This window comes from Thunnus albacares, chromosome 21 (genome assembly GCF_914725855.1).
Source record: "Thunnus albacares chromosome 21, fThuAlb1.1, whole genome shotgun sequence".
In the NCBI taxonomy this organism is placed as follows: Eukaryota; Metazoa; Chordata; class Actinopteri; order Scombriformes; family Scombridae; genus Thunnus; species Thunnus albacares.
The window spans coordinates 18,816,549-18,843,304 of NC_058126.1; the positions used below are offsets into that span (position 1 = coordinate 18,816,549).

Sequence of the window (26,756 nt, forward strand, 5' to 3'; positions counted from 1 at the left end):
TTAAGTTTTCAGTTACTACAGTATAGTGTGTACATTGAATTAATGTATCAGACATTCTTCTGCTATGTTTGTATTGCTGAAACTGTAACTTGTTTATATTAAATATCATACTGTAAAAGTAGTACAGCATTTAACAACAATACAAGGTAAGGCTAGCAGCAGACCACTATTTCTAGTTTTAACCTCCAGTTTCAGATGAGAGATCTGTCTCCTGTTAGATTGTAAAGGCACATTTTGTATCTTGGTGATGATACAACAGGCATTAATTGACATTAATAACTGCGCAGCTTTTTCAATCATAGTACTCATGAAAGTGCTCCTTAAAACTGGTTGACATTTATTCACAACGCCTCATCAGAAATGACATTATATTAAAGGATGACAAGAGGCAGCAGTGGGTGTGTGAATGTTGTTAACTTGGTGAAATCTTGTTAAATCTGTCTTTTCCTATCTTCAGCTCCTACTACAGCTCCAGCGTCTGAGGAGGAGCTACTAACCTGTTTTTGATTGGGGAGCTTGGGCTAGATTAGGAGCTGTCATAGATGTGGGTCTGTAAAGTTCTGTGACACACTGTTTGTGAGAATGAGCTCCACAAATACTGTAAACCTGACAAAAAGATTAAACAAATATAATAGAAAAAATAAGTCTATAGTATGTTTTTGGAGGTGACTGACTTCAATTCTGTCAGACTATAGCTCCTTTGGTCCTGTCAAATCCTTTAGGTCTTCAGTCTACACAGTGTGGAGCAAAAGAGAGAGTCAGCCAGGGCCTGATAGCTCAAAAATGTTTCAACTTAACTTGAAAAATGTACAATGTAAGCACAATATATTCTGAAATAATAAAGGCTTAATTAACTCAGGATCCCTCTACAAGGGTAACCTCAAAATTAGGCATTTAATTAAACTACCACAAAATCATTGCCACATGCTTAACCTGGAACCCTGAGAGTCTGAGGCCTCGGGGAAGTTACCCGCTTTGCCTGGTTGGTAATCCAGCTTTAATCCAGTACAGTATGAGACATACAGAGCCCTCAAAATCCTGAAACATGATCATTCTTACATATAAGCTAACATTTTCTTTTTTTACCTCTATCTTAAATGTCACTATACAATATACTGTATGTGATGTAATTCTAGTGATGATCATTACAAGCAATAATTTTCTATTAGCTTCACAAGGGTGTTTTTTTTTCAAAAATAAAAAAGTGATCTTATCTTGTGAGGCAGCTGGATTCACGAGATCATGACATCACAAGATCACGCAAGAATCCATCAATGTTGCAAATCCAGCTGCCTCACAAGGTAAGACGGTGATACACTGTGATAGACACCTGCCAAGTATTTTTGAAAGCACCTGCCCTTTTCCAAACATCTTCCATGGACGACTTCTCAGATGGTTCTGTGTAACAAACCATCTGGCACGTCAGGTTATGAGTTAAATTGCATTTGTTTTAATTTTAATCTGTATTCTCATCTTTATGTCACACAGGAATTGATATGTTTCCATCTAATCAAAAACAAACAGTGTAACTGCAAATAATAAAAAGTACTATAACTATATTTCATTCTAAATTTTGAGATTTAGTGTGTACATAACTGTCAGTGGGGACTTTCTCTCAGAGGTTTGAGATGAAAGTACATATTGACAACCTTACGTACTTTAAGTCAACAGCAGCTCACTCCCAAACATATTCCTGGATCGTCATGTGTAAGACTGACTGCTGAGAGTCGAGCAGACAGCTGAGATCCGGACTGAGGACATCGTTGTGGAAGTCACTTCCAATCCCGCCAGGTCAAAGCTAAACTCGAGGTGTGAATTTGTGACTCTTGAAGAGATTCTCAAGTGGCATGTTAAGGTCCTGCAAAGGAATCTTTTTACAAAACAACAATTAACACCTTGTTACTTGTCACTTTCCTTGGGCAGTGAAACCCCGACAGCTATCTTAACCTTAAGGAAGGCGACACTTGGAGGGGTTAAGAAGATCAAAGCCCTTCGACTCAACAGTTTGTTAAACATCTGAGCCTCTTTAGCCGGCTTTCAATCATCTCTGATTGATGGATGTGTTTATGTCTGGTTCACTTTATACTCATTTTTATTATTATAATAAATTACTTTTTCTAAATTACTGCCATTTTAATGCTGACTATCTATGTTATTATACCCATATGTGAGTTATGTGGGACCAAGCTGAGCAATATATGGTAAAATATCTTTTACTTTTATATTTTACATATAATAACCACCTTCAAATAATTATTAATGAGACTTTTTATTAAACTGAATAAACACTTGGGTTGCACTACTACATACATCACCATCTTAGGCTCATTGAGAGTTGTCCCTCCATATGTTGTCTTAAAGCATTTATTTATGTCCACTGACCTATACAAATATAAAACACCTGCTATGGAACAATGACAGGGCAAGGTCTGGCAATCAAACAAACCTCACAAGTGTCAGAGGAAGTATTTCACAGGTTTATCTTTGTTCTCAAGGATAAAGAGAAGGAACAGTTGACGAGAAGGGCCAGAGCTTACACATGCATGGATCACTGCGACCTTGCCTGCGTCAGCAGAAGATGGATGTGTCCATATGTTCCATGCCTTTGTGTTTCAAGAATTTAGTCAACAGCAAAGATTTCACAAGTCATGCCTCAGGTTTTGGTGCAAACAAATTAAAAAAAGACTAAAACAATGGTGTGCCCATATTCTTATAACGCCATATAAAAGAATGAGAATGGGTGGGCTAAAATAGAACAAAGGCTCTGAAATTTACATTGTTGTGCTGGTGTCATCACCAGCAGGTTCTCCTTATTGGGAGCATGAGAACAAATGGTTACGATGTGAATGTGCTTAGTGTCTGCCTTATAAGTCAAAGAGGTAAACACCTCCACCTCGTAAATATCATATGGAAGATCTGAATAATTCATTTCTCTGCCTTGTAGGGTTGGACAACATCCTTTATAAAGAAAGCTGGAGGAACACTACATGTTGTCAAACAGCCTGAGGGTGAGTACTGTGGTGGAGAATCTTAATAGACGATTATATTCTACATTAAATCTGTTGGTTTAACAGTACATATTGTGAAGTGTTGCAAGTTTGCTTAATGGTATTTTTTTCTGTATAATCTGCAACAGGTAAATTACATCAATTTGAGAAAGGGGTGAAAACAAAGGTAAAATGACATTGACAATCAATCTGGTTTAAATCTACATCATCTCTTAAGTGACAGCACAAACAATGAATTGTGAATTGTAAATTATGTTTTGTACACTTTCTGTAAGGTTGTTACTTTTTACGGTACAGGTGCCAAGATGTCAGGTGACGCCCTCATGGCGGAGTTTGGGTCAGCAGCCTCCTTCCTGAGAAAGTCAGAGAAGGAGCGTCTGGAGGCCCAGACCCGACCCTTCGACATGAAGAAGCAATGTTTTGTACCCGACCCTGAGGTGGAGTACGTTAAAGCCACAATCACCAGCAGGGATGGCGGCAAAGTCACCGTTGAGACTGAGTTTGGGAAAGTAAGTCAGACAACTACATGTACTGTGTAGTGAAGGGAAGGTAGTGATGTCACAGCAAACAAAGTGATTAGCTTATACTTATCTGACTTTCCTGCTTTAAACCCTTACAGACTGCAACCCATAAGGAGGAAGACATCCACCCTCAGAACCCGCCAAAGTTTGATAAAATTGAGGACATGGCGATGTTCACCTTCCTCCACGAACCTGCTGTGCTGTTTAACCTCAAAGAGCGTTATGCAGCATGGATGATCTACGTGAGTAATGACCACAAATCTTCTGACATCTCCAGTATTGGACCCCTACAGTCCAATAACAAGGACAACTTTTATGTGTCTTTGTCCACAGACCTACTCAGGGCTGTTTTGTGTGACTGTCAACCCCTACAAGTGGCTGCCAGTGTACGATCAGGCGGTGGTCAATGCCTACAGAGGAAAGAAGAGGACTGAAGCTCCTCCTCACATCTACTCTATCTCTGACAACGCCTACCAGTACATGCTGTCAGGTATGTTCACCTCAATGTCCACTTTGCGTTTGGAAACTGTACTGTTCTCTCTGACACCATGCAAATGTTCAAAGAAATATCGCCCTGACACTGATCATTGTCTTAAATCTTGCAGACAGAGAAAACCAGTCTATCCTTATTACGTAAGTAATTCATAAAAATCATATCTGTTTCTCTTTTGAAGAGCACTGATTCTGTTTTTACAAATATCTTCATGACATGTTCAGTTTACATGTTCAGTGGTTTTCATCCCCAGTGGAGAATCTGGAGCAGGAAAGACTGTGAACACCAAGAGAGTCATCCAGTATTTCGCCAGCATTGCAGCTGTTACTGGCAAGAAGGATGCTTCTCAAGAGAAAAAGGTTGGATTATGTGTATATTATAATAAACATAATAAATGGTGTTTTTAATTTTTGGGCTTAAATTTTGCATCCATTTCAACCACAGGGCACCCTGGAGGATCAAATCATCCAGGCTAACCCTGCTCTGGAGGCTTTTGGAAACGCCAAGACCATCAGAAATGACAACTCCTCCAGATTTGTAAGTTCGGTCATTGGACAAGCACAGACATGAATGTGTTATGTTTACAACATCTAACCAATATTTTCTCATTACAGGGTAAATTCATTCGAATTCATTTTGGAGTCAGTGGCAAACTGTCTTCAGCTGATATTGAAACTTGTAAGTACACAGTACATAAATAATTAATGTTAGGAAAAGAGTTCTTACAGGACCGGAATATATCTTAATACCAATATGTTACATGTTTTTCAGATCTGCTGGAGAAGTCTCGTGTCACTTATCAGCTCAAGGCTGAGAGAGACTACCACATCTTCTATCAGATTCTGTCCCAAAAGAAACCAGAGCTGCTGGGTAAGAACCAATCATCCATCTATTAAATGCAGACAACACATAATGTTTATTGAAAGACATCACATTTTACAATTAAATGTATTCTATTTTTCAGAGATGCTGCTTATAACAAGCAACCCCTATGACTATGCTTTCATCTCGCAAGGAGAGATCTCTGTTCAATCAATTAATGATGCTGATGAGTTAATGGCAACTGATGTAAGGAATATACAGTACTGTATTTATCAAACATTGAGGTAACCTACAGTACCACGGGGCCTTGCATTTTAATAAAAAATTGTGATGAACAATTTTATTATTATTATTATTCATTTTATTAGGAAGCTTTTGATGTCCTGGGCTTCACCCAAGAGGAGAAGAACAGCATTTACAAGTTGACTGGTGCCATCATGCATTTTGGAAACATGAAGTTTAAGCAGAAGCAGAGGGAGGAGCAGGCAGAGGCTGATGGCACAGAGGGTAAGCATGGCTTCCAAATCTTTATCACTCCAAAAACTCTATAGTCATATACTCTGAAACTTTTCTTGTACTGTTGCAGATATGGACAAGATTGCATATCTGATGGGCTTGAACTCTGCTGACATGTTGAAGGGCCTGTGCCACCCAAGGGTCAAGGTCGGAAATGAGTGGGTCACCAAAGGTCAGAGTGTTCAGCAGGTGAGACTTCGTACAAAGGGTTGTCAACGCAAATACATACTTAAGAAAAGCATAGTGCTAAAAAAACAAACTTTTACATGATCAACACTTTTAATTGATAAAAAATAGGTGTACTACTCTATTGGTGCACTGTCCAAATCGGTGTATGAGAAAATGTTCTTGTGGATGGTGGTGAGAATCAACCAATCTCTGGACACCAAGCAACCCCGCCAGTACTTCATCGGTGTGCTGGACATTGCTGGATTTGAGATCTTTGATGTGAGTGTCAGAGATTAAATAACCACATTGCATAAAATCAACTGTATTTTTGAAAGAATATACAATGAAACAGGAAAACTATTATCTTCTCTCTCAAACATTTCATCAAATGTACAGTTCAACACCTTTGAGCAACTGTGCATCAACTACACTAATGAGAAGCTGCAGCAGTTCTTCAACCACCACATGTTTGTGCTGGAGCAAGAAGAGTACAAGAAAGAAGGCATCGTGTGGGAGTTCATTGACTTTGGTATGGACTTGGCAGCCTGCATTGAACTCATTGAGAAGGTTGGTGTTTTCAAACTTGCAGATCATAGAAATTCTATTATTGTCTACCATACTATACTATACTATACTATACTATACTATACTATACTATACTATGTCTATTTCCCTTTAGCCCATGGGCATCATGTCCATCCTTGAAGAGGAGTGCATGTTCCCCAAAGCCAGCGATCAAACATTTAAAGCCAAACTGTATGACAACCATCTGGGTAAAAGTCCCAACTTCCAGAAGCCGAGGATTGTTAAGGGGAAACCAGAGGCTCATTTCTCCCTGGCTCACTATGCTGGTGTTGTTGATTACAACATCACTAACTGGCTGGAGAAGAACAAGGATCCACTGAATGAGACTGTGGTGGGACTCTTCCAGAAGTCCACTCTGAAGGTGTTGTCCAATCTTTTCATTGGTTATGCTGGAGCAGATTCAGGTAAATTCATACTATAAGGGAACATAATATGCTGTTTGTGCTTTTCTGACATTTATTTACCATTATAATGTTGGATGTCTATGTAATTTGAGGTCAACGTGTGTAAAAATTCTGCCTGAAAGTCAAAAGCCTAGACTTCAACCTGCTCTGAACGCTCCATTTGCAAAGTTACCTCCACTTCCTTGTCAAACTGACATCAGATTGTTTGTGCATGCCCACAAACGACTGCCTGTTCCAAAGCCTTTGTTGCTAAAGTTTTTGCTGAGGCTATTCAATGGGTTGTTTGCATTGCCACCATTTCAGATCAGATTTTTAAAATATAGACCTGGAAATGTGCATGATATGTGCCCTTTAAAACACTTGAAATATGTTGAATTGATACATATATATATGTATGTATTGATACATCTGGATATGAAATATTAATTATGAATATTGAACATTTGAACATTATATACAGCCCAGGAGTCAGGTGGAGGCAAGGGAGGCAAGGGAGGAAAGAAGAAAGGTTCTTCCTTTCAGACCGTGTCTGCATTGCATAGGGTGAATGAACTTTACATTTTTTAACATCTGTTCAAAGAGTCATAAGGTCAAGACATCTTTGAGTTTGATGAATATCTTTTTACTCTTACAGGAGAATCTGAACAAACTGATGACCAACCTCAGGTCAACTCACCCCCACTTTGTCCGCTGCATCATCCCCAATGAGACCAAGACTCCTGGGGCGATGGAGAATCCTCTGGTCATGCACCAGCTACGCTGTAACGGTGTGCTGGAAGGCATCAGGATCTGCAGGAAGGGATTCCCTAACAGGATCCAGTATGGAGACTTCAAACAAAGGTACTCTAAATGCAAAAGTAATAAAACAATCTTTCTACATCTAGAACTGCATCATGGTAAAAATGTTCTCATAGATTTGGTACATTTGTCCCCATTTCAGATACCGTATCCTCAATCCCAATGCTATCCCTGAGGGGCAGTTCATTGACAACAAGAAAGGAGCAGAAAAACTGCTGGGCTCTCTGGATATCGACCATGAGCAGTACAAGCTGGGACACACAAAGGTTGGTTCTGTGTCTACATAAAGTAACATGAACAGGGTTGAATGATGAAATTAGTCCTTTTTCTTGGGGGAAGTTAAAAAAGTTTCTGTCAATACAAGGTGTTCTTCAAAGCTGGTCTGCTGGGTCTTCTTGAGGAGATGAGAGATGATCGTCTCGCTCTCATCCTCACTGGAATTCAAGCGAGAGCCAGAGGATTACTCGCCAGAATTGAGTTCCAGAAAATTGTTGAGCGCAGGTTGGTGCTCAGCATCTCATATTCATTGTAAAACAAGATTAAGAATTTACAGCCATTCTAGCGGCTCTGTGAGGCTGTACTTAGACATAGCAGAGCTTTGAGCTAAATGTACCAGCATTGTAACATGTGACAATGCTAACTTGCATGTATAATTTTAATCATATTCAGCATCTTTGTTTAGCATGTTAGCATGTTGACATTTTCCAATTAGCAGTAAACACAAAGTACAAAAAGTAGTGATTAGAATGTCAACTCTGATGACTCCTGAGTGGGACATGGATGTCTGTACCAAATTTCCTGGCAATCGCTCCAATAATAGTTGTTGAGATATTTTACCGAAACCACAAATGTGAAGCTCATGGAGGCACTGAAGGAAAAGTCAGTTATTCACACTTTCCTTCAGTCACCAATCCCAGTTAAAATGAATTCTCAGTGGATTATATATGCATGTACAGAATTTCATGATAATCCATCCAAGAGTTGTTGAGATATTTATGTCTAGACCAAAGTGGTGAACTTACCAACTGACACTGCCATACATAGTGCCATGCTAAAAAGAAAAGGTACTGGAGAGACACCCAAATTGGACTCAAACATTTTGATGTTATCCATAGGGACTCTTTACTGGTGATCCAGTGGAACGTACGTGCCTTCATGGGTGTCAAGAATTGGCCCTGGATGAAGATGTACTTCAAGATCAAACCTTTGCTGAAAACAGCAGAGACTGAGAAGGAGATGGCAAACATGAAGGAGGAGTTCACAAAACTCAAAGAGGCTTACGCTAAATCTGAAGCTCGCAAGAAAGAGCTGGAGGAAAAAATGGTCACCCTTCTCCAAGAGAAGAACGACCTGCAGCTCCAAGTCCAATCTGTAAGATAAGCCTTTCAGTTTACCTAAACATTACACAGATTTATTCTAGTGTAACGATTTACAATATTGTTTTTTGAACCATCTGTAGGAACAAGATAATCTTGTTGATGCAGAGGAGCGCTGTGAGGGTCTGATCAAAAGTAAGATCCAGCTCGAGGCCAAATCCAAAGAGCTGACAGAGAGACTAGAAGATGAAGAGGAAATGAATGCAGAGCTGACTGCCAAGAAGAGGAAGCTAGAGGACGAGTGCTCAGAACTCAAGAAAGATATTGATGATCTGGAGTTGACTCTGGCTAAAGTGGAAAAAGAAAAGCATGCCACTGAGAACAAGGTAACAAATTATTTTGACTTGTTTTGATAGAACATATTTTTGACCAGAACAGGTGTGCTAACTAAATAATAATTTAGGTTAAAAACATGACTGAAGAGATGGCAGCTTTGGATGAAATCATTGCCAAGCTGACTAAAGAGAAGAAAGCTCTTCAGGAGGCTCATCAGCAAACGCTGGACGATCTTCAGAGTGAGGAGGACAAAGTCAACACTTTGACCAAGGCCAAAACCAAGCTGGAGCAGCAAGTCGATGATGTGAGTATACTTAAATGTTATTTCTGACTAAATTTCAAGTAGTGGAGACAAATGTTATGGAGTAAATGTGTGGAATGTTTTGTTTGTTAGCTTGAAGGATCGTTGGAACAAGAGAAGAAAGTGAGGATGGATCTGGAAAGAGCCAAGAGAAAACTGGAGGGGGACTTGAAGTTGACCCAAGAAAATGTAATGGATCTGGAAAATGACAAGCAGCAGCTGGAGGAAAAACTCAAAAAGTAGGCTAAAATGTTTTATAAAGAAAATCCCAAGCACAGTACCTATCATGCTACAACAACAGATTACTAAGATGAACCATTTGATCATTTAAATGTAGGAAAGACTTTGAAATCAGCCAGCAACTGAGTAAGATTGAGGACGAACAGGCCATGGGTACTCAACTACAGAAAAAACTGAAGGAGTTACAGGTAACTGCACAAACTGCAACTTGTTATCTCTTCATTATGTGAATTCCTACATAAAATTTCTAATCCTCTGATCAATTCGTCAAGGCCCGCATTGAAGAGCTGGAGGAAGAACTGGAGGCAGAGCGAGCTGCCCGAGCTAAGGTGGAGAAACAGAGGGCCGACTTGTCCAGAGAGCTGGAGGAGATCAGTGAGAGGCTGGAGGAGGCTGGAGGAGCCACTGCTGCCCAGATTGAGATGAACAAGAAGAGGGAGTCTGAGTTTCAGAAGATGCGCAGAGACCTCGAAGAGGCCACTCTGCAGCATGAAGCCACTGCTGCTGCACTGAGAAAGAAGAACGCAGACAGCGTGGCTGACCTGGGAGAGCAGATTGACAACCTGCAAAGAGTCAAACAGAAGCTGGAGAAAGAGAAGAGCGAGCTCAGACTGGAGCTGGATGACGTGGTCTCCAATATGGAGCAGATTTCCAAGTCCAAAGTGAGTATGACCAACAAACCCTGAAGGCTAAAAAGTATGCTATGCTGAAGCTAGTTTGATCCTATGGTTTCCTATTTCCTGCAGATTTTTACCGATGCCTTCATGGGATGGCAATGTGTTTAGAGCTAATTAGCAAATGTTGCATTGCTAACACACATAACTAAGAGAGTGAAGATGGTGAACATTATACCTGATAAAGATCAGCCTGTTAGCATTCTCACTGTTAGCATGATGAATCCAGCATTAAGCTCAAAGCCTCACAAAGCAAATGCGTTTTATTTTCAGACAAACCTGGAGAAACTGTGTCGCACTCTTGAAGATCAAATGAGTGAACTGAGGACTAAAACTGATGAAAACCAGCGTATCATCAATGATTTTACCATGCAGAAAGCAAAGCTTCAAACTGAGAATGGTAGGACACATCTTTAAATCTTTGAAATTGAATATATAACATTTAAAATGGGAGGATCATTTCAGTCTTTCTTAACAAAAGGTGAGCTTTCCAGACAGCTGGAGGAGAAGGACTCTTTGGTCTCCCAGCTGACCAGAGGGAAGCAGTCTTACACTCAGCAGATTGAAGACCTCAAGAGACAGCTAGAGGAGGAAGTCAAGGTATCTTAAATGAATATAAATGCAGTATCCAGTTAGACTTTGGGTTAATTTGACAGTATGTTCATCACAGCTTATGTCATCACTTTTCAGGCCAAGAACGCACTTGCCCATGCAGTGCAGTCCTCTCGCCATGACTGTGATTTGCTGAGAGAGCAGTTTGAGGAGGAGCAGGAGGCCAAAGCCGAGCTCCAACGCGGCATGTCCAAGGCCAACTCTGAAGTGGCTCAGTGGAGAACAAAGTACGAAACTGATGCCATCCAGAGGACTGAGGAGCTGGAAGAAGCAAAGTAAGAACCATTGTGTGTCCTCTTTGACAGTGATGACATGATTTTAAGAGTGACTGAGAATGATTGTAATATGTCAAATAGGAAGAAACTGGCCCAGCGTCTGCAGGATGCAGAGGAAGCTGTTGAAGCTGTTAATGCTAAATGTTCCTCCCTGGAGAAAACCAAACACAGGCTTCTGAGTGAGATTGAGGATCTCATGGTGGATGTGGAGAGATCGAATGCTGCTGCTGCAGCCTTGGACAAGAAACAAAGAAACTTTGACAAGGTGATGACAGAAGGCAAAAATGGCACTTGAGGGAAATATGAATGGATGAAGTAATACTGAATAATGTCATGTGGAATATTATCTAACCAGGTCCTTGCTGAGTGGAAGCAGAAGTATGAGGAGTCCCAGACAGAGCTGGAAGGCGCCCAGAAAGAGGCTCGTTCTCTCAGCACCGAGCTCTTCAAACTGAAGAACTCTTATGAAGAATCTCTGGATCATCTGGAGACCATGAAACGAGAAAACAAAAATCTCCAAGGTAGGAATACAAAATTAAAACGATTTAAACGATCTATCATTTAACATAAATAGGGAGAAGAAAGGGTAAAATATGAATGAATATGCCCAAACAGAGGAAATTTCTGACCTGACTGAGCAACTTGGTGAGGGAGGGAAGAGCATCCATGAGCTGGAGAAGATCCGTAAACAGCTGGAGCAGGAGAAGGCTGAGATACAAACTGCTCTGGAGGAAGCTGAGGTGAAAAATGTTGAATGTTTTCTTATCTATATGCCTATTTTCGATTCTTTAAAAAAAAGTATTTAAGCCACAATGCGTTAAAAGAAATCAAATGATTTGCTGTTTTTTAACAGGGTTCCCTTGAGCATGAGGAAGGTAAGATCCTTCGTTCCCAGCTTGAGTTCAACCAGGTGAAGGCTGACATTGAGCGCAAACTGGCAGAGAAGGACGAGGAGATGGAGCAGTCCAAACGTAACCATCAGAGAGTGGTGGATGGTCTGCAGAGCTCCCTTGAGGCTGAGACTCGCAGCAGAAACGAGGCTCTCAGGGTGAAGAAGAAGATGGAGGGAGATCTCAATGAGATGGAGATCCAGCTGAGCCAGGCCAACAGGCAGGCAGCAGAGGCTCAGAAGCAGCTCAAGGGAGTCCACACTCACCTGAAGGTAGTACAGAGTCTTATTGTGGATGATAGCATGATTGTGGATGGTTTTCTTTGTCCTTTTCATTAGTTAAAGAATTTGATTATCTTTCTTGACAGGACTCCCAGCTGCAGCTGGATGAAGCTCTCCGTGGCAGCGATGATCTGAAGGAGAACATCGCCATTGTGGAGAGACGTAGCAACCTGCTGCAGGCTGAACTGGATGAGCTGAGGTCTCTGGTGGAGCAGACTGAGAGAGGTCGTAAACTGGCTGAGCAGGAACTGCTGGATGTCAGTGAGAGAGTTCAGCTGCTGCACTCCCAGGTATGTCTAAAGCTGTACCCACTATATGCTATTAATGCTGTTAATATTGCATACTAATGAATCTTCTGTGATGATCTCTGCAGAACACCAGCCTGCTGAACCAGAAGAAGAAGCTGGAGGGAGACACATGCCAGCTTCAGAATGAGGTGGAGGAGGCCGTGCAGGAGTGCAGAAATGCTGAAGAGAAGGCAAAGAAGGCCATTACTGATGCTGCCATGATGGCAGAGGAGCTGAAGAAGGAGCAGGACACCAGCGCTCACCTGGAGCGCATGAAGAAGAATATGGAGCAAACCATCAAAGACCTGCAGCACCGTCTGGATGAAGCTGAGCAAATAGCCATGAAAGGTGGCAAGAAGCAGGTCCAGAAGCTGGAGTCTAGGGTAAGGGACACTTACTTGTTCAGATGGTTCAGTGGTTATGATGCTTATCTTCTGTGACACTGTGATCCTGTTTTCATACTGCAGGTGAGGGAGCTGGAAGCTGAAGTGGAATCTGAACAAAGGAAGAGTGGTGACTCTGTGAAAGGAGTCCGTAAATATGAGAGACGCATCAAGGAGCTTACTTATCAGGTATATTATAAACATATGCTTTCCGCATTGAAATTAATTTTCTGTGTCAGATATAAAAAGAAATGCACGACTCTGCTTATTCAACCCTGTTCAGACTGAAGAAGACAAGAAGAATCTGAGCCGTCTGCAGGACTTGGTAGACAAACTGCAGCTGAAGGTCAAATCTTACAAGAGATCTTCAGAGGAGGCTGTAAGTACAGGTGTATTCTGATACGACAGGTGCATAGCTTGCTCCCATTCTTTTAAAATAATTAACCAAATTGAACAATTTAACAGGAGGAACAAGCTAACGGCTATCTGACCAAGCTCCGTAAACTGCAACATGAACTGGATGAGGCAGAGGAGAGGGCTGACATCGCTGAATCGCAGGTCAACAAGTTGAGAACCAAGAGCCGTGATGCCGCATCCAAGGTCAGTGATGGCAACATTTTCAGCCATATTTCTGTTTTTTCTTCACAACTAATGATTGTCATTCATTGTCACACACAGAAGGGGCATGATGGTGAGTGAAGCTCTCAGCTGGAACCTTCAAAGACTCAACACTAACACATTAAAAGTAACTAAGCAAAATAAAGAGTGAAGCATATCAACAATCCAAACCTGTGTTGTGTTTTTCATATATCCTCATGTTTTGCTAGCAGATATATCCAACAGTCCAAGCAAGTCAGGTGAACTTGAAACTTTTATTTGCCTATAGATGCAAGGGTGAATGTCTCTGTGTATGAGCTCTACGACAGACAGTTGCCCCTGCCCCTCAGAGTGCATGCTAGGAAAGGTTTAGGTCCTCATGACCCTAAACAGGAAATCAGTAGGTACTGACAGAGTGACGTTTGCACAGAACAGCATTTATTTAAATACCGGGCAATCAGGTTCAAGTTGAAGAATTCTTGAAAAACTAACATCCAACAATAAAACAGTTTGACCTGTCCATTGAAGATACTACTTCAAATGTTTTAATGGTACAAGTAGTGCAGTTTGACATTCCGTGTAATTTTAGTGATATATCACTTTAAAGATGACAGTACTTGATTTTGGAACATACAATATCACTGGATTATATTTTATTGTTTCTTGATGTCTTAATGAAAAACCACCCACTTTTTCAAACTAGATATAAAATATTACGTGTTCAGCAAAAAATCTCATAAACCTACTGTACACCAGACCAGCACCAAATGGCACACAGTGTCTGGGATGGTGTAGGTGGAGGTAACAGCAGCATTTAAGCTAGTTAGGAGAAGCTCCAGGACAACTGATTAGGGATTGTTTTCTTTATTTTACAGTACTTAACATTGACCATACAATGTCTGGTCTCCATAGTCTAGTCATACATGAGCACTTGAACATAGTCATCATAACCTGCACCTTACTGTTACTGGGGAGAGTTCACTGTCGTTGACATACAACAGCATGTGCACAGCTCTCAGCTCTTGTCTGTCACATCAGAGGGAGGTGCCACCTTGTGGCTCTATTTGGTATTGCAGTAGAAATACATTACTAAACTCTGACCATTAAGAATAGACTGTAAAAAATAATGGACGTTGTCACCATAACGTCACTGATTGGTTTGTGGGCTCCCATTTTGAGGTCTCGACTTTGCATTTTGACCATTGCTATCTTAGATTTTTGGAGCCAGAAGTTACTATATTTGGATGAGTGGGTGGAGAAGACTGTAACGCTAGCTACTAGCTTGGTTAGCAGAATGCATTTACAGTCTATGATTAACTGTTATAATGCTAATGCTAATGCTAATTTTAACTCGCGAAAAACAGGCTTACATTTTTAAATTTTAAAACAAAATGTACTTATCAGAAGAAACTGAACATCTGACTTCTGAGAGGGTCTTTTAGCCCAACCAAATGCTGAACAACAACATGACTTCTTTAGGCAACCAAAATGTTACAATTAACTTTCAAGAACTGAAAACACACTGAAATAGTGACAGCTATGGGTACACCCAAAGTCTGTGAATCTGGGGTTATGCCATGGTTACATTACCTAACCAATGTTGTCACCATTCAATTCAATTCAATTCCATTTTATTTATATAGCGCTAAATCACAACAAAAGTCATCTCAGGGCACTTTTCACATAGAGCAGGTCTAGACCGTATTCTTAGATTTAGAGAGACCCAACAATTCCCCCAAGAGCAAGTGGGCGGCCATCTTCCTTGACTGGTTGGGTTCAGAGAGAAAGAAAGGGTGTGGGGTGGGGGAGACACAGAGAAGCATAATAACAGCAATAATAAATATAGAGATATGACTAGTAACAGTAGTATTAGCCAGAGAAGACTTCAATGCCGGATACCAGCAGGACCGCAGCCCGGATCCTGAAGATTCCTGCGAGACAAGAAAGCACAGAAAACTCCAGGGTTAGCGACTTGCCTGTGATGGCACCCACATGTCACTCAAAGGGGCCACGCCCTTAATTATAACTTTAAGTCGTAATGAAATTTAAATGGATGAGTTATATAAAAATTCTCCCCCTGTGCATTTGTCATGAACAGGGAAATTAGCTATATAGACTGTTTTTTTTTACCAGGCTGTAAACATCTGCTGTAAAGTTGGCCATTTTAAAATGGGGGTCTATGGGGTTTGACTCGCTTGTGGAGCCAGACTCAAGTGGCCGTTTGAGGAACTGCAGTTTTTGGTGCTTCCACATTGGCTTCATTTTTCAACCTTGGAGGTTTCTGCTTGCCTTTAACAGAGACAGTTAGCAACTAGCTGGGGAACAAAATGCAGCATTTAGGTGCTAAAAAGCCACACAGGCTATTTGTACTTCAAAGAAGAGTTAAAAGGGGGAATGAATGTTAGACTCACATTTATCATGTGGACATCACAAACAAGACTTCAAATGAATGCTAATGTTGCACCATGTCTGGTCGATGTTTTTGCTATTTCAAAGAAAACGATTTAATTTGTTTCAGTGATAATGCAGTTGTTGAGAGTGTAAATCACAGTGGAGTGGTCAAGTCAACATGTTGTATAGAAAAGGACAACACCTCTTAGATCCACAAGATGGAGACATTGCAACAGGTCAATTTACTATTTTTTTGCACTGACATGAGTAACCCCACTGATTGACTGGAGTATGAATGAAATAAATTCATAATATCACATAATGGCAAGCTATTAAAGGATATAAAAGAAGGCTATACACTTTTTCAGGTACTTTTACAATGACTAATTCTAAGATCAATACAAATCTTAGGAATTCTGAAAATCAAATATTGGATGATTGTAATACACACAAATTCTGAAAGCACTGATGCATTAAAATATTAAACAGTATCTGTAAAAAAAACAAAACAACAATTTTTTTTTTTTTTTCCAGAGAGACTACATTAGGAACATCAATTTGAAAAAATAGATAATCTGCCATAACTGTGCATGTGACAAAACCCCTTGTGGTTTGTGGTGGTGTTGCCCAGTGATGAATTTAGGTCTGAAGATCTATGACTTGGAGCTGTCGAAAGTGAACGCACTACCGGCATCTCATGACTTGAAGTATAAAAAGACATTCAACTGTGCACTCACCTTTAATCATAGAGACCCAAAATTAAATGCAGAACAAATCAAACACAGTGAAACTGACAAAGGTTAAACACTTTACGTATTGTGTTTCTACCAATATCTACAAAAGCATATTGCGTTCACCAATGAAAAAAAACTTGGCTATACTATGACTTACTATCTCATAATTATGATATATTTTCTCATAATTATGAGATAGTAAGAAATAATTATGAGATAAGGTCTCCATGTTTTCTTTGTTGAACACAATGCGCTTCTGTAAATATCCACATCCTCACCCCTGAAAATAATTATCACAATACACAATACACACAATACATTGATGACTATGATGACTTACCTGTCAACACATGTTGCCAGATGAATACACTCATTTCCAGGCTGTTTTTACACGTGACATTAACCTCCTGACACAAGAGTATAAGCCAGGTGATGAGTTTACATGTTATAGTGAGATAGTTTTTGTCTCATCAGATCAGAGAATCTTATGGGTCTCATTAAGACTGATAAAACAAGCTGTAATTCCACAGCAATGCACTTCACTGAAAATGCAGCTGTTTGCTTCTCTAACATTGTACCTCAAAGGCTTCTATAACAGAGGGAGACTCAGTGTCAGTAGGTGTAGAGGTCATTCTCCCCACTGCCCACCTTACATTTTCAGATTCCCTCATCTTTGTGCTGGAACAGTCTGACAGAAGCTACTATTCATGTCCCTTGGCCCAGTCTTTGTGGACAAAGGCCCACAGCAGGAGATGTTGTGACAAGTGTAAGACAGCTGAGAATGAAAATCTCAACATGGATTGGTATGTTCCCCCCCGGTGGCAAAACAATGCCCCCGAGGTTAGAGTGGCATATAAGGTGTGGAGATGTGAAAGTTGAGTTACGAGGAGTGCAGGGAAAGGTGGTCTATAGGCTGTCATACTTTCTCCAGTCATGTACATCATCACCTTGGAGAGAGACTGCTCACTTTCACTGAGCCACATTTCACTTGACAGCTCTGTAATGTAAATGTGGAAGGTGGTTATGGGGCATGGACTGCTTCACCCATCGCACATAGACAACTTCACCCCTCACATCATTATCACTTCTTTCTTGATGCCCCACCTTGAACAGCACTGTCCAACACAGCAGTGTTGATTAGATTAAGCTATTGATGAGCCTGACACAAAGGCTTTGATTTCAAATAATTTGAGAAGTGTACAGCTATTAAGAAGACTAGAAAGACTATAACAATAAAAAATGGTTCATATCAAAGAGGTGTAGCCTATGTCACGCATGCTCATTTCAATCATGAAACCTCAATAAAATCCTTTAATAAAAAGTTTAAAAATTAGGTAAATCATAGGCCCTCGAAGGTACAAATATGACCACTTCTGTATGAAGGCTGGCTATTCCATATAGTCATATATCTCAGAAACAAACTGCATGAAGCAGAACATGAAGCCAAACGAAAATACGTGAAAATAGAAAAATTGGTACCTGCAGTTAGCTCAATTGATGCGTGGAAGCTCACACATTGTAAAAACTTTTCAAAACTGTACTTTTACTGTCAGCTGTCATTTCTGTCTCTCTCTCTCTGTCTGATTGGAATTTTTGAGTCCACCTTAAAAATGGCATAACACCTGCCAGTGGTGTTGTTCATTTTCAAGCTAATTTGTGAACTGAAAAATGTAACAAATATGGGAAAGATGAAATGAGAATGAATCATAGAATTAAATGGTCTTTAATTGATTTACAATCATGGATTTTGATCATTTTAACTTGAGCATTTTTTTTTCACATTAGACCAGGTCCAGATCAAAAACCACTATATTTAGACTGGTCAAATCTGGACTGTTTTATCCTTGAGAGGCTAAATTAAGCCTTTAGTAAATCTTAAGATTTATTAAAACACAGTTTCAGATTTGTGAAACCTTTATCCTATTTGTGGAAACTGAAAAAAGGAGGTTTTACTGATATTTCTCCATCCATTTGGGGGAACTCTGCTCTTTTGCTGTCACTGGAACTGATGGAGTAGACTAGGAGGTGTTTTAGAGACAAGGTTGAGCCCACCACTGTGGCCTTGTTGTCCCAGAAAAGGAGGCAGGACTGACTAATTATTAAGATTTGAGGTTATTTAATTCATACTAATTCAGGCCATTGTCTCTGGTGAGGAGCAGCCCCACTTTACTTTTGAGGAATAATCATCTTTGATGATGACATCCAGCTGGACAGGATCGTGAAATACCTGTCAGATCTCCTTGACAGCTGTGACACCCTCTCTGCTGAAGTCTTCACCAGGATGTCGTCTGACAGGATCAAATACATCCTAAATATGATGCTGTCAGAGGTACAGTAGGTCAACAGCAGTTTCAACTTATATCCATGAACAGACATTTTTTTCTATTTCTTAATTATAGTAGAGAAATAAATTATTGGTGGTTAAGATTAAAGATTAAATCTGGTAGATATTATACAGTTTCAGATTTGGGAAACCTTTATTCTATTTGTGAAAACTGAAAAGGGAGTAATTTCACAGCTTTTTTTCCTTCCAGATCACATTAGATAAAAACCACTGTACTTTGACTGGTCAAATCTGGACCAGAATATCCACAGAGTGGCTAAAGATTCTTTAAGACACAGTTTCAGATTTTTGAAACCTTTATTCAGTTGTGAAAATGTGAAAAATAGCAGTGTTACTGTTTTCCAGTATTGCCACAGCATGGCCTTTGTTGGTTGAAATTCAATATAGTAGTCCACGTCTCTCAGTTTTTTTTTCTGATCCCCATGAAGATCTTGTCAGTCTCACTTCAAGTAGAAAAGTAGAAAAGTTCTTTTACCTTTTGAAAAACAATCAAAACATCTTCATAGATTGATAGATTTCCTCTTACTGGCCATGGTCAACCTCTCTCACTGCTTCTGCCAGTGTTATTTTCCTTCCTCTTCTTCATTTGATCTATATATGAAGACATGTTATGAAAAGCTTTCTGTCAATACTTTGTCACAATTATCAACATTTGATTGATCATTTAATTCATCTTGTTCATCTGACTGATAACATCTGTCCTCATTTAAGAGCCTGCTCTTCTTCTCCAGTTGTCCTCATTGTGTTCCTACCTTTGTCAGTCATTTGACCTCATTTGCCACACTGTGTATCGTGTCTCCTAGTCGTAGCGTTGCAGCTTGTTTATTTTGCCTGAATCTGCCTGTGTGCTTGCAACTGTGATTTTGAACTATGCTAACTATAGCTTTTTAGCTTTTTCCTGCCTGCCTTAACCCTTTTCCTGTTTAACGTTTTGGTGTCCTGTGTTATGCCTGCTGATGAAGTAAACTCTGTTTTTAATGCTCCTGTGTTTTTGTGCTTTTTTCTCTCTGTCAGTCTGCTTTTGGGTCAAAGGCAGTATTTCTCATTTTCCCATCCTTTTACAGTCACTATTGAAAGCACTGCTGCAACCTTTGGTTGCATTCCTAATATAACTGCTACTATTACTTTTGTTTCAAGTACCTACTATGGAGCCCTTTAACTACTACTAAAACCTCCATATGTTAATTTGTCTTTGTTTCTTCCTGCTATCCTCTTGCTCCTTTCCAACCTACTGTCATTAGCACGTTCCTCTTTTGTCTCAATTTTCTTCAATCTTACTGTCTGGCTCTCTTACATTTCTGTCTATCTTACTTTCTTTACTTTTTCCTTGTTTTTTCCTTCCTTCTTTCTACATCCTCTTTTCCCTATTCCTGCGCTTCTGTCACTCATAGTGATATGCATAGTTTCCATCCTGTCCCTACTGTTCTATAGCTGTCATTTTCCTTTTACTTTTCTACTTCCCTTTTCCTTCTAATTTCTTTATTTTTTTCCACCAGTTCTCTGTGCTTTTCCTGTTTACTTCTCTGCCTTTCTCTCTCTCCCTGTCCTTCCTTCTTTTTCCTCTTCCTTTTTTCCTCTGTCCCTCCTTTCCATCTACACCTCACAATTTTGTCATTTTATATCCTTTCTGTTCCCTATAGGAAATACACTGACAATACAGATTTAGTGCATCAAATTGTTTAGTGTATGCCATGTACCAGGCAGGACCAACCTTCTTTTCTACTTTTAAGTAGTGTGAAAGTGAGAAAAAAAGCTTATGACAAGTTAGTGTCAATATTGATACTAAGATATCTAATATAGACTGTTGTTATTGTTTTGGTGGAGTATTTTTTCTTCAAAGTAAAGATACTTTTAAAAAATTTACTTAAAATTTACAAATATGTAAATTAATAGAACAGAAAAAATATAAAACACATATCTACCAGATTTAATCTTTAATCTTAATCACCAATAATTTGTTTCTTTGCTATACTTAAGAAATAGAAAAAAATTTCTGTTCATGGATATAAGTTGAAACTGCTGTTGACCTACTGTACCTCTGACAGCATCATATTTAGGATGTATTTGATCCTGGCAGACGACATCCTGGTGAAGACTTCAGCAGAGAGGGTGTCACAGCTGTCGAGGAGATCTGACAGGTATTTCACGATCCTGTCCAGCTGGATGTCATCATCAAAGATGATTGTTCCTCAAAAGTAAAGTGGGGCTGCTCCTCACCAGAGACAATGGCCTGAATTAGTATGAATTAAATAACCTCAAATCTTAATAATTAGTCAGTCCTGCCTCCTTTTCTGGGACAACAAGGCCACAGTGGTGGGCCCAACCTTGTCTCTAAAACACCTCCTAGTCTACTCCATCAGTTCCAGTGACAGCAAGAGAGCAGAATTCCCCCAAATGGATGGAGAAATATCAGTAAAACTGCCTTTTTTCAGTTTCCACAAATAGAATAAAGGTTTCACAGATCTGAAACATGGGGATCCATCACCACATGGATCACCATGAAATTGGCCACAATGAATTACAACATTTCCTGACTTTTCATTGAGTCCCACCATCAGGTCAGAATTTTAATTTGCCTAATACTTTGATTTATGTTCAAATACTTGCAAAACTAATGACAGAAATTAGCAAATATTAGCATGCAAACTTGCTCAACTAAGATGGTGAACATGGTAACATATCTGCTAAACAGCAACATGCTAGCAACAATAACATACTAGCATTATTGCATGTTAGCATGCTGACATCAGCATTTAACTCAAAGCACCACTGAGCATAAGTACAGTCTCACAGAGCCACTAGTGTGGCTGTGGACTCTTTGTTTTGCTGTTTAACAATAATTTCAGTTTAAAATGGAAGTATACAGAGCATATTACTGTAATTTTTGTATTTCAGTTCACATAAATGGGCAATATAAATTCAGGAGTTAAGGCAACAAATCAGTGTAATCTAGAAACTCCTGCCTATAACTACTGTATATAGTGTAGATACACCAGGCCATTCAAGCTCACTTGTTCGACTGTTTGTGCAACATCCACCTCCACATCGTCCACCAACTCTACCATTTTCTACACCCACCACTCTCTCTCTTCTTTCCCAGCTCCTCGATATCACCCGCTCTCCTGTTCGTTCCTCTTTCAACCAATCCACTTGTGTGTGCTTCACATTTTCTAATAAACCATTTAATTAAGCAAGGTGTGGTCTTTTTATCTGAAGAAGAAGTCTGAAAACTATTAGGGGTTGTTACATGCAGTGAGCAGAAGCATCAGGTGACTGACACAAGGAATGACAGGAGAGCAAGACAACATCAAAAGCTAACCCTTCAAACAACAGTGCAGGACAGCTGAGACTGCAGACAGGGAAAGATATATGGGAATGATGTACTGACTACTCAAGGTTGGGGAGTGTGGAGCGTAGAGTGTTGAAAGGGTCTTGTTATGCAATTCAAAGGTCTTAGAGGAGAAGATGCCATCTCTAACTATGTCTGAGATACATTAGCACTTTGTAGACGGCCTTACACTTTGAATGGTGCAGAATACTGTTGACAGCTGGTACGATCCTTGTGGTGACTGTAGACATTTGTAAATTCCAACAATTTAATCACTTCCCCCCAAAAAACAAATATATCAAGATAAATTGGATTTTAATATTATTTCTATCTTTAGATTTTTTTCTCTACAACAAAAATTATTCTTATAGGACTGTAAAATCCCTCTCTTTGCCTCCTTATTTCTTTGTCTTTGAATTACATTTTAAGGTGATTGAATGGCCTCAACTGTATATTGATATTACTGGAAAAACAGGGTCTAAACAGGGAGGATCATGTGTTCTGGAGACACACAATGCTGGTTTACATGAGGTTTAGATAAGCTCAAGAACAAAATCCAAATTAACAACAGCAATAACTCAAGACAGCTGACTTAAGAGCTGTTGACGAGGATCAGTGTGTTTCACCTTTGAGACTAAATGAAGATGGCATGGCCACACATGGTTGAAGGTGGAGGATTCTCAGATCTGTTCATCTGTGTAAAGGTCTTGGAGGAGTTCACACGTTGTTAAGAATCCCCTTTCTCAAATTATCACCTCACGGCCATCTGTACATTTACTTTATACAATTAGACTTGTGACGGGTAATTTGGCCTCATATGACCCTTGACAGAGGAAAATGTAATTAACCCCAGTTCATAAATAGTGTGTTAGCTCACATTTAGACAGAAGATAATAAAACAGAGACTGGCCATACTACTGAAGAGGACAAATGACAAGCCGGCAAGTGTGGAGAGCTTACTTTCGCTTAAGCTCAGTAGAAGGAATCTCAAAACAATTTCACAGGGTTATCTTTGTCCTGAAGGGTAAACAGAAGGAAACAATTCCTGGCCAACAAGATGGAGTGTGGAGTTACAATATGAAGTGGCAGTTAGTTTTAGTGCCAGCATATACGGTGATGACCTCGCCATGCTAAGCAACAGCTGCAACCATGATGATGTTCACACTCTACTTTCATCCTTATATCCTCTCAACAGCATTACACGGAAACAAAAGGCATATTAAAGTAGTGGAAACTTGCAAGCACTTAGGACTGGTGACTTGTTTTTAAAAATAATTGTGGCCTATTATGGAAATAGAAGGAAAACATTTTCAGTAAGTGATCACAAAACATCTATTTCTTTTAGTCAAACTATTTTTCGATGGTCAGAACCGTCTGCCACCAAAGCTTCTCCTGAGAGGAATCCGATATTCCTGTATCTACTGAAGAAGCCGTGTTGTTTTGTGACTGCAGTTTCATATTTGGTGTGAGGCGGGCTTGAGGAGTGTGTGAGTGTGAGCCAGAGCCAGTAAGTGTGAGGATTGGCAGCCATGCATTTCACTGAAGTCTAAGTTTGATATAATGTGTCACGGTGGCTTTGCGGTCCATCTCAGTGTGCCAAAGACATTTGTAGTGGCTCTATGAACGTCATGTGGTTATCTCTGAGCTCAAGGACAAAAGCAAGGAAACAATGTGCCATAAACACCTCTCAGTGCGCTGTGGTTTGTTTTCAAGACATTGTGTTGGGGTACCTTTTGGCTGACTTCCACTGGGAGTCTATAAATAGAAGAGGAGATGCAGAACAGAGACTATAGGTAGCAGATATAATACATCCAAGTGTTATTGTATTAGTTAGTAGTTAGTAATTAAATTATAAAAAATGTTTTTTGTGTCCACTTAAAACATACTCACATCAGCATGCTCAAAAATAGTGCAAGCAAGTTGTTATTTAGCAGGTGTAATCCTAGTTTTAGCATGCTAACATTTGCTAATTAGCACTAAACACAAATACAGCTGAGGCTGATGGGAATGTTTTGCAAGTATTTCAAGTTGGTCATAAACCAAAGTATCGGTCAAAACTGAAATTTTGACTTGATGATGTACCTAAATTTGATCAGGGGGTCAAAGTTTTTTTTACCATTCATCCTCTGGGGACCATGAATGTACCAAATTTCATGGCAATCCATCTAGTAATGAGGGGATCACCAAAGTCACTTGAATACATTGCCTGGGAAACATGAATAACTATACAAACATTGGTGTCAGTCCAACAAGGATATTTTGAGATGTATCACAGCATAAATGAAAAGTTTTACCTCCTGGTGGCGCTACAGAGAAAACTCAGAGGATCACTTCAGTCAGCAGAATGTATTTTCTAGAGAACATGAATATATGTAGTAAATGTTACGGCAATCCATGTGGTAGTCATCAAGATATTTTACTCAGGACCACAAACCTCCTGGTGGTGCTAGAGGAAATGTTAGAGGATCACTAAAGATAGTTGGATTCATCCCCTGGAGACCAAATTTGATGGCAATCTATCCAAAAGCTGTTGAGATATTTCCATCTGGATCAAAGTGCAGACTGAGTAATCGACAGACTGGCATGGCCATCCCTAGAACCACGCTGTTAGCATGGATAACAGTAATGCCCAGAATCCGTGAGAAAGAGGCTGAGATATCCTGACTTTTTGTCCTTATGGGTCAAGCTCCAAAGATATGGGATCTGACATTTCCTATACTAAAACTCAATGGCATCTTTCCTTAAAGTGACAGTTCAACAGTTGGAGAAATAAGCTAAGCTAATTGGCTGCTGGCAGTTGCTTCATATTTAATGGACAGACATGAGAATTGTATCAATCTTCTCATCTAACTCTTGACAAGTAAGCAAATAATTGTACATTATTACCCAAAATGTCAAACTAAGATCTCCCTCAAAGCTTCCACGAGACATTAAACAACTGTTTTCACAGGCAGTGATGAATAAACTGATCATCTAACCAAATTCTTAATCATTAATGAAAAGAATATTGATTTCTATCTAATTTAGCTTTTTAAACTCTGCAAAGATGACATACACACCCACAAAAATACAACTATGACCCAAAATATGTCTTTTGGTCTATCCTCCATAGCTGTTGAATTGCTACAACAGCACACCAGGATCCCTGTTGCATGTAGGAAAGACAATGAAGCTCCATCACAAGTGTTGATGGCAGAAGGACACAAGACAGCTGGGAATGCCTCAGCACCGCCCTTGATGTGCTGAGGAATGGTACGCTGAATGCAGACAACTGACTGTCAAGACCCACAAGGTCATGGCAAACGTGTGAAGTTGTTAAAGTCAAAAGGGCTCGTGTGCTTCTTGAGGGGGTCTTCAGGTGGTCCACTCAATAAACACGTTGTTTACAGGTCTCCTCTGTTAACTCGACAGCTATTAGAGGCACTGACCCGCTACCATTAATATGTGTACATGCAGGAGGTGAGAAGTCTGTATGAGCTAAATGTATTTACTGATCATATGGGCGCTGAAACCTTTGAAAGCAGGCAGCTGTCACACGCCATCTTTTATTATAAATGGGAGAAGGTCAGCTGAGGTCCACTGAGAGACAAACAAGGACCAGAAGAAGGAATCCAAGTAAAAAATTCACAAGTTTATCTTTGTCCTCCAGGATAATAGAAGACAACACTATTGTCTGTAGACATACAGACAGTGCTTTCTGTTGTGGTGACAGACCATATTAGTGACCACCAGGCTATAAAATATTTAAAGTGATGAAAGTGACTCAAACCTTTTATGTTTTATGTTTTTTAAGTTAATTAAAAAAATCCTTTCTAAAATAGATCCACCTACACATTGTCTGACAACAAAATGCTTTTTTTTTCTTTTCACTGTTCATCATTTTGCTTCCCTCCTCTTTATATATATGTATATATATACATTTTATATTTTAACTGTCCCTTTTTAATTCATTAATCACTTTCAGTTGCATTTTGTGTATGAAGCTGCTATATAAATAAAGTTTTTTATTATTTAATTTGACCAAAATAAGCTAGACATATTAATTATATAATATTATCATATTGTTATAAATTATAAAATATTCTTATAATTTGATGCCTTTTTAGTCACTTGAAGGAGAACACTAAAATAGATGCTGATCTAAGACCAGCTCATAAGCTTCAATTGCAATGGCCAATGGTTATATGGGACTTTTTATTGTCCACACCTTTATCTCCAAATACAGATGTTACTTTTTTTGATTAGCGTCCTTTGTTTTCTTGCTCTTTCCATATAGGGAGACTGTGTGTCGAGGCACTGCCTACTGGATCTGTATAAAAAGGGGTTCAGACAGAGGAGTGAAGACTGGCACACAACACCTGCACGTAAGTACACATTCATTTTATGCATTTAACTGTCACATTGTGTACTAGAGACAAAGCTAGTTAGCTTTTTGTCCTTTCTGTCTTCTAT

General features: G+C 39.6%; 1 protein-coding gene across 1 annotated transcript; it reads left to right on the plus strand.

Moving 5' to 3' along the window:
• The first annotated feature begins 3,246 nt into the window (after positions 1-3,246).
• On the plus strand, positions 3,247-13,685 carry LOC122972755 (myosin-6-like). The gene is made up of 37 exons (XM_044340066.1): positions 3,247-3,517; positions 3,628-3,771; positions 3,863-4,019; positions 4,135-4,162; positions 4,276-4,381; positions 4,467-4,559; positions 4,637-4,700; positions 4,794-4,892; positions 4,987-5,090; positions 5,213-5,351; positions 5,431-5,549; positions 5,658-5,807; positions 5,925-6,095; positions 6,208-6,517; positions 6,978-7,060; positions 7,152-7,357; positions 7,458-7,581; positions 7,680-7,816; positions 8,431-8,686; positions 8,775-9,017; positions 9,095-9,271; positions 9,362-9,507; positions 9,606-9,696; positions 9,781-10,170; positions 10,456-10,582; positions 10,664-10,782; positions 10,873-11,069; positions 11,151-11,334; positions 11,425-11,590; positions 11,685-11,809; positions 11,923-12,231; positions 12,327-12,530; positions 12,614-12,910; positions 12,995-13,099; positions 13,194-13,289; positions 13,376-13,510; positions 13,589-13,685. Exons 1-37 carry the CDS (start codon positions 3,314-3,316, stop codon positions 13,607-13,609), a joined length of 5,826 nt encoding a protein of 1,941 aa, XP_044196001.1. The 5' UTR covers positions 3,247-3,313; the 3' UTR covers positions 13,610-13,685.
• The last annotated feature ends 13,071 nt before the right edge of the window (positions 13,686-26,756 follow it).

Excerpts from the sequence above, each read along its gene's own strand:
- LOC122972755 (XM_044340066.1), top strand. The coding sequence starts at position 3,314 with ATGTCAGGTGACGCCCTCATGGCGGAGTTTGGGTCAGCAGCCTCCTTC. Across the intron at positions 5,352-5,430 it reads AGAGGCTGATGGCACAGAGG|ATATGGACAAGATTGCATAT; the intron begins GTAAGCATGGCT and ends GTACTGTTGCAG. Across the intron at positions 13,290-13,375 it reads AGAGATCTTCAGAGGAGGCT|GAGGAACAAGCTAACGGCTA; the intron begins GTAAGTACAGGT and ends ACAATTTAACAG.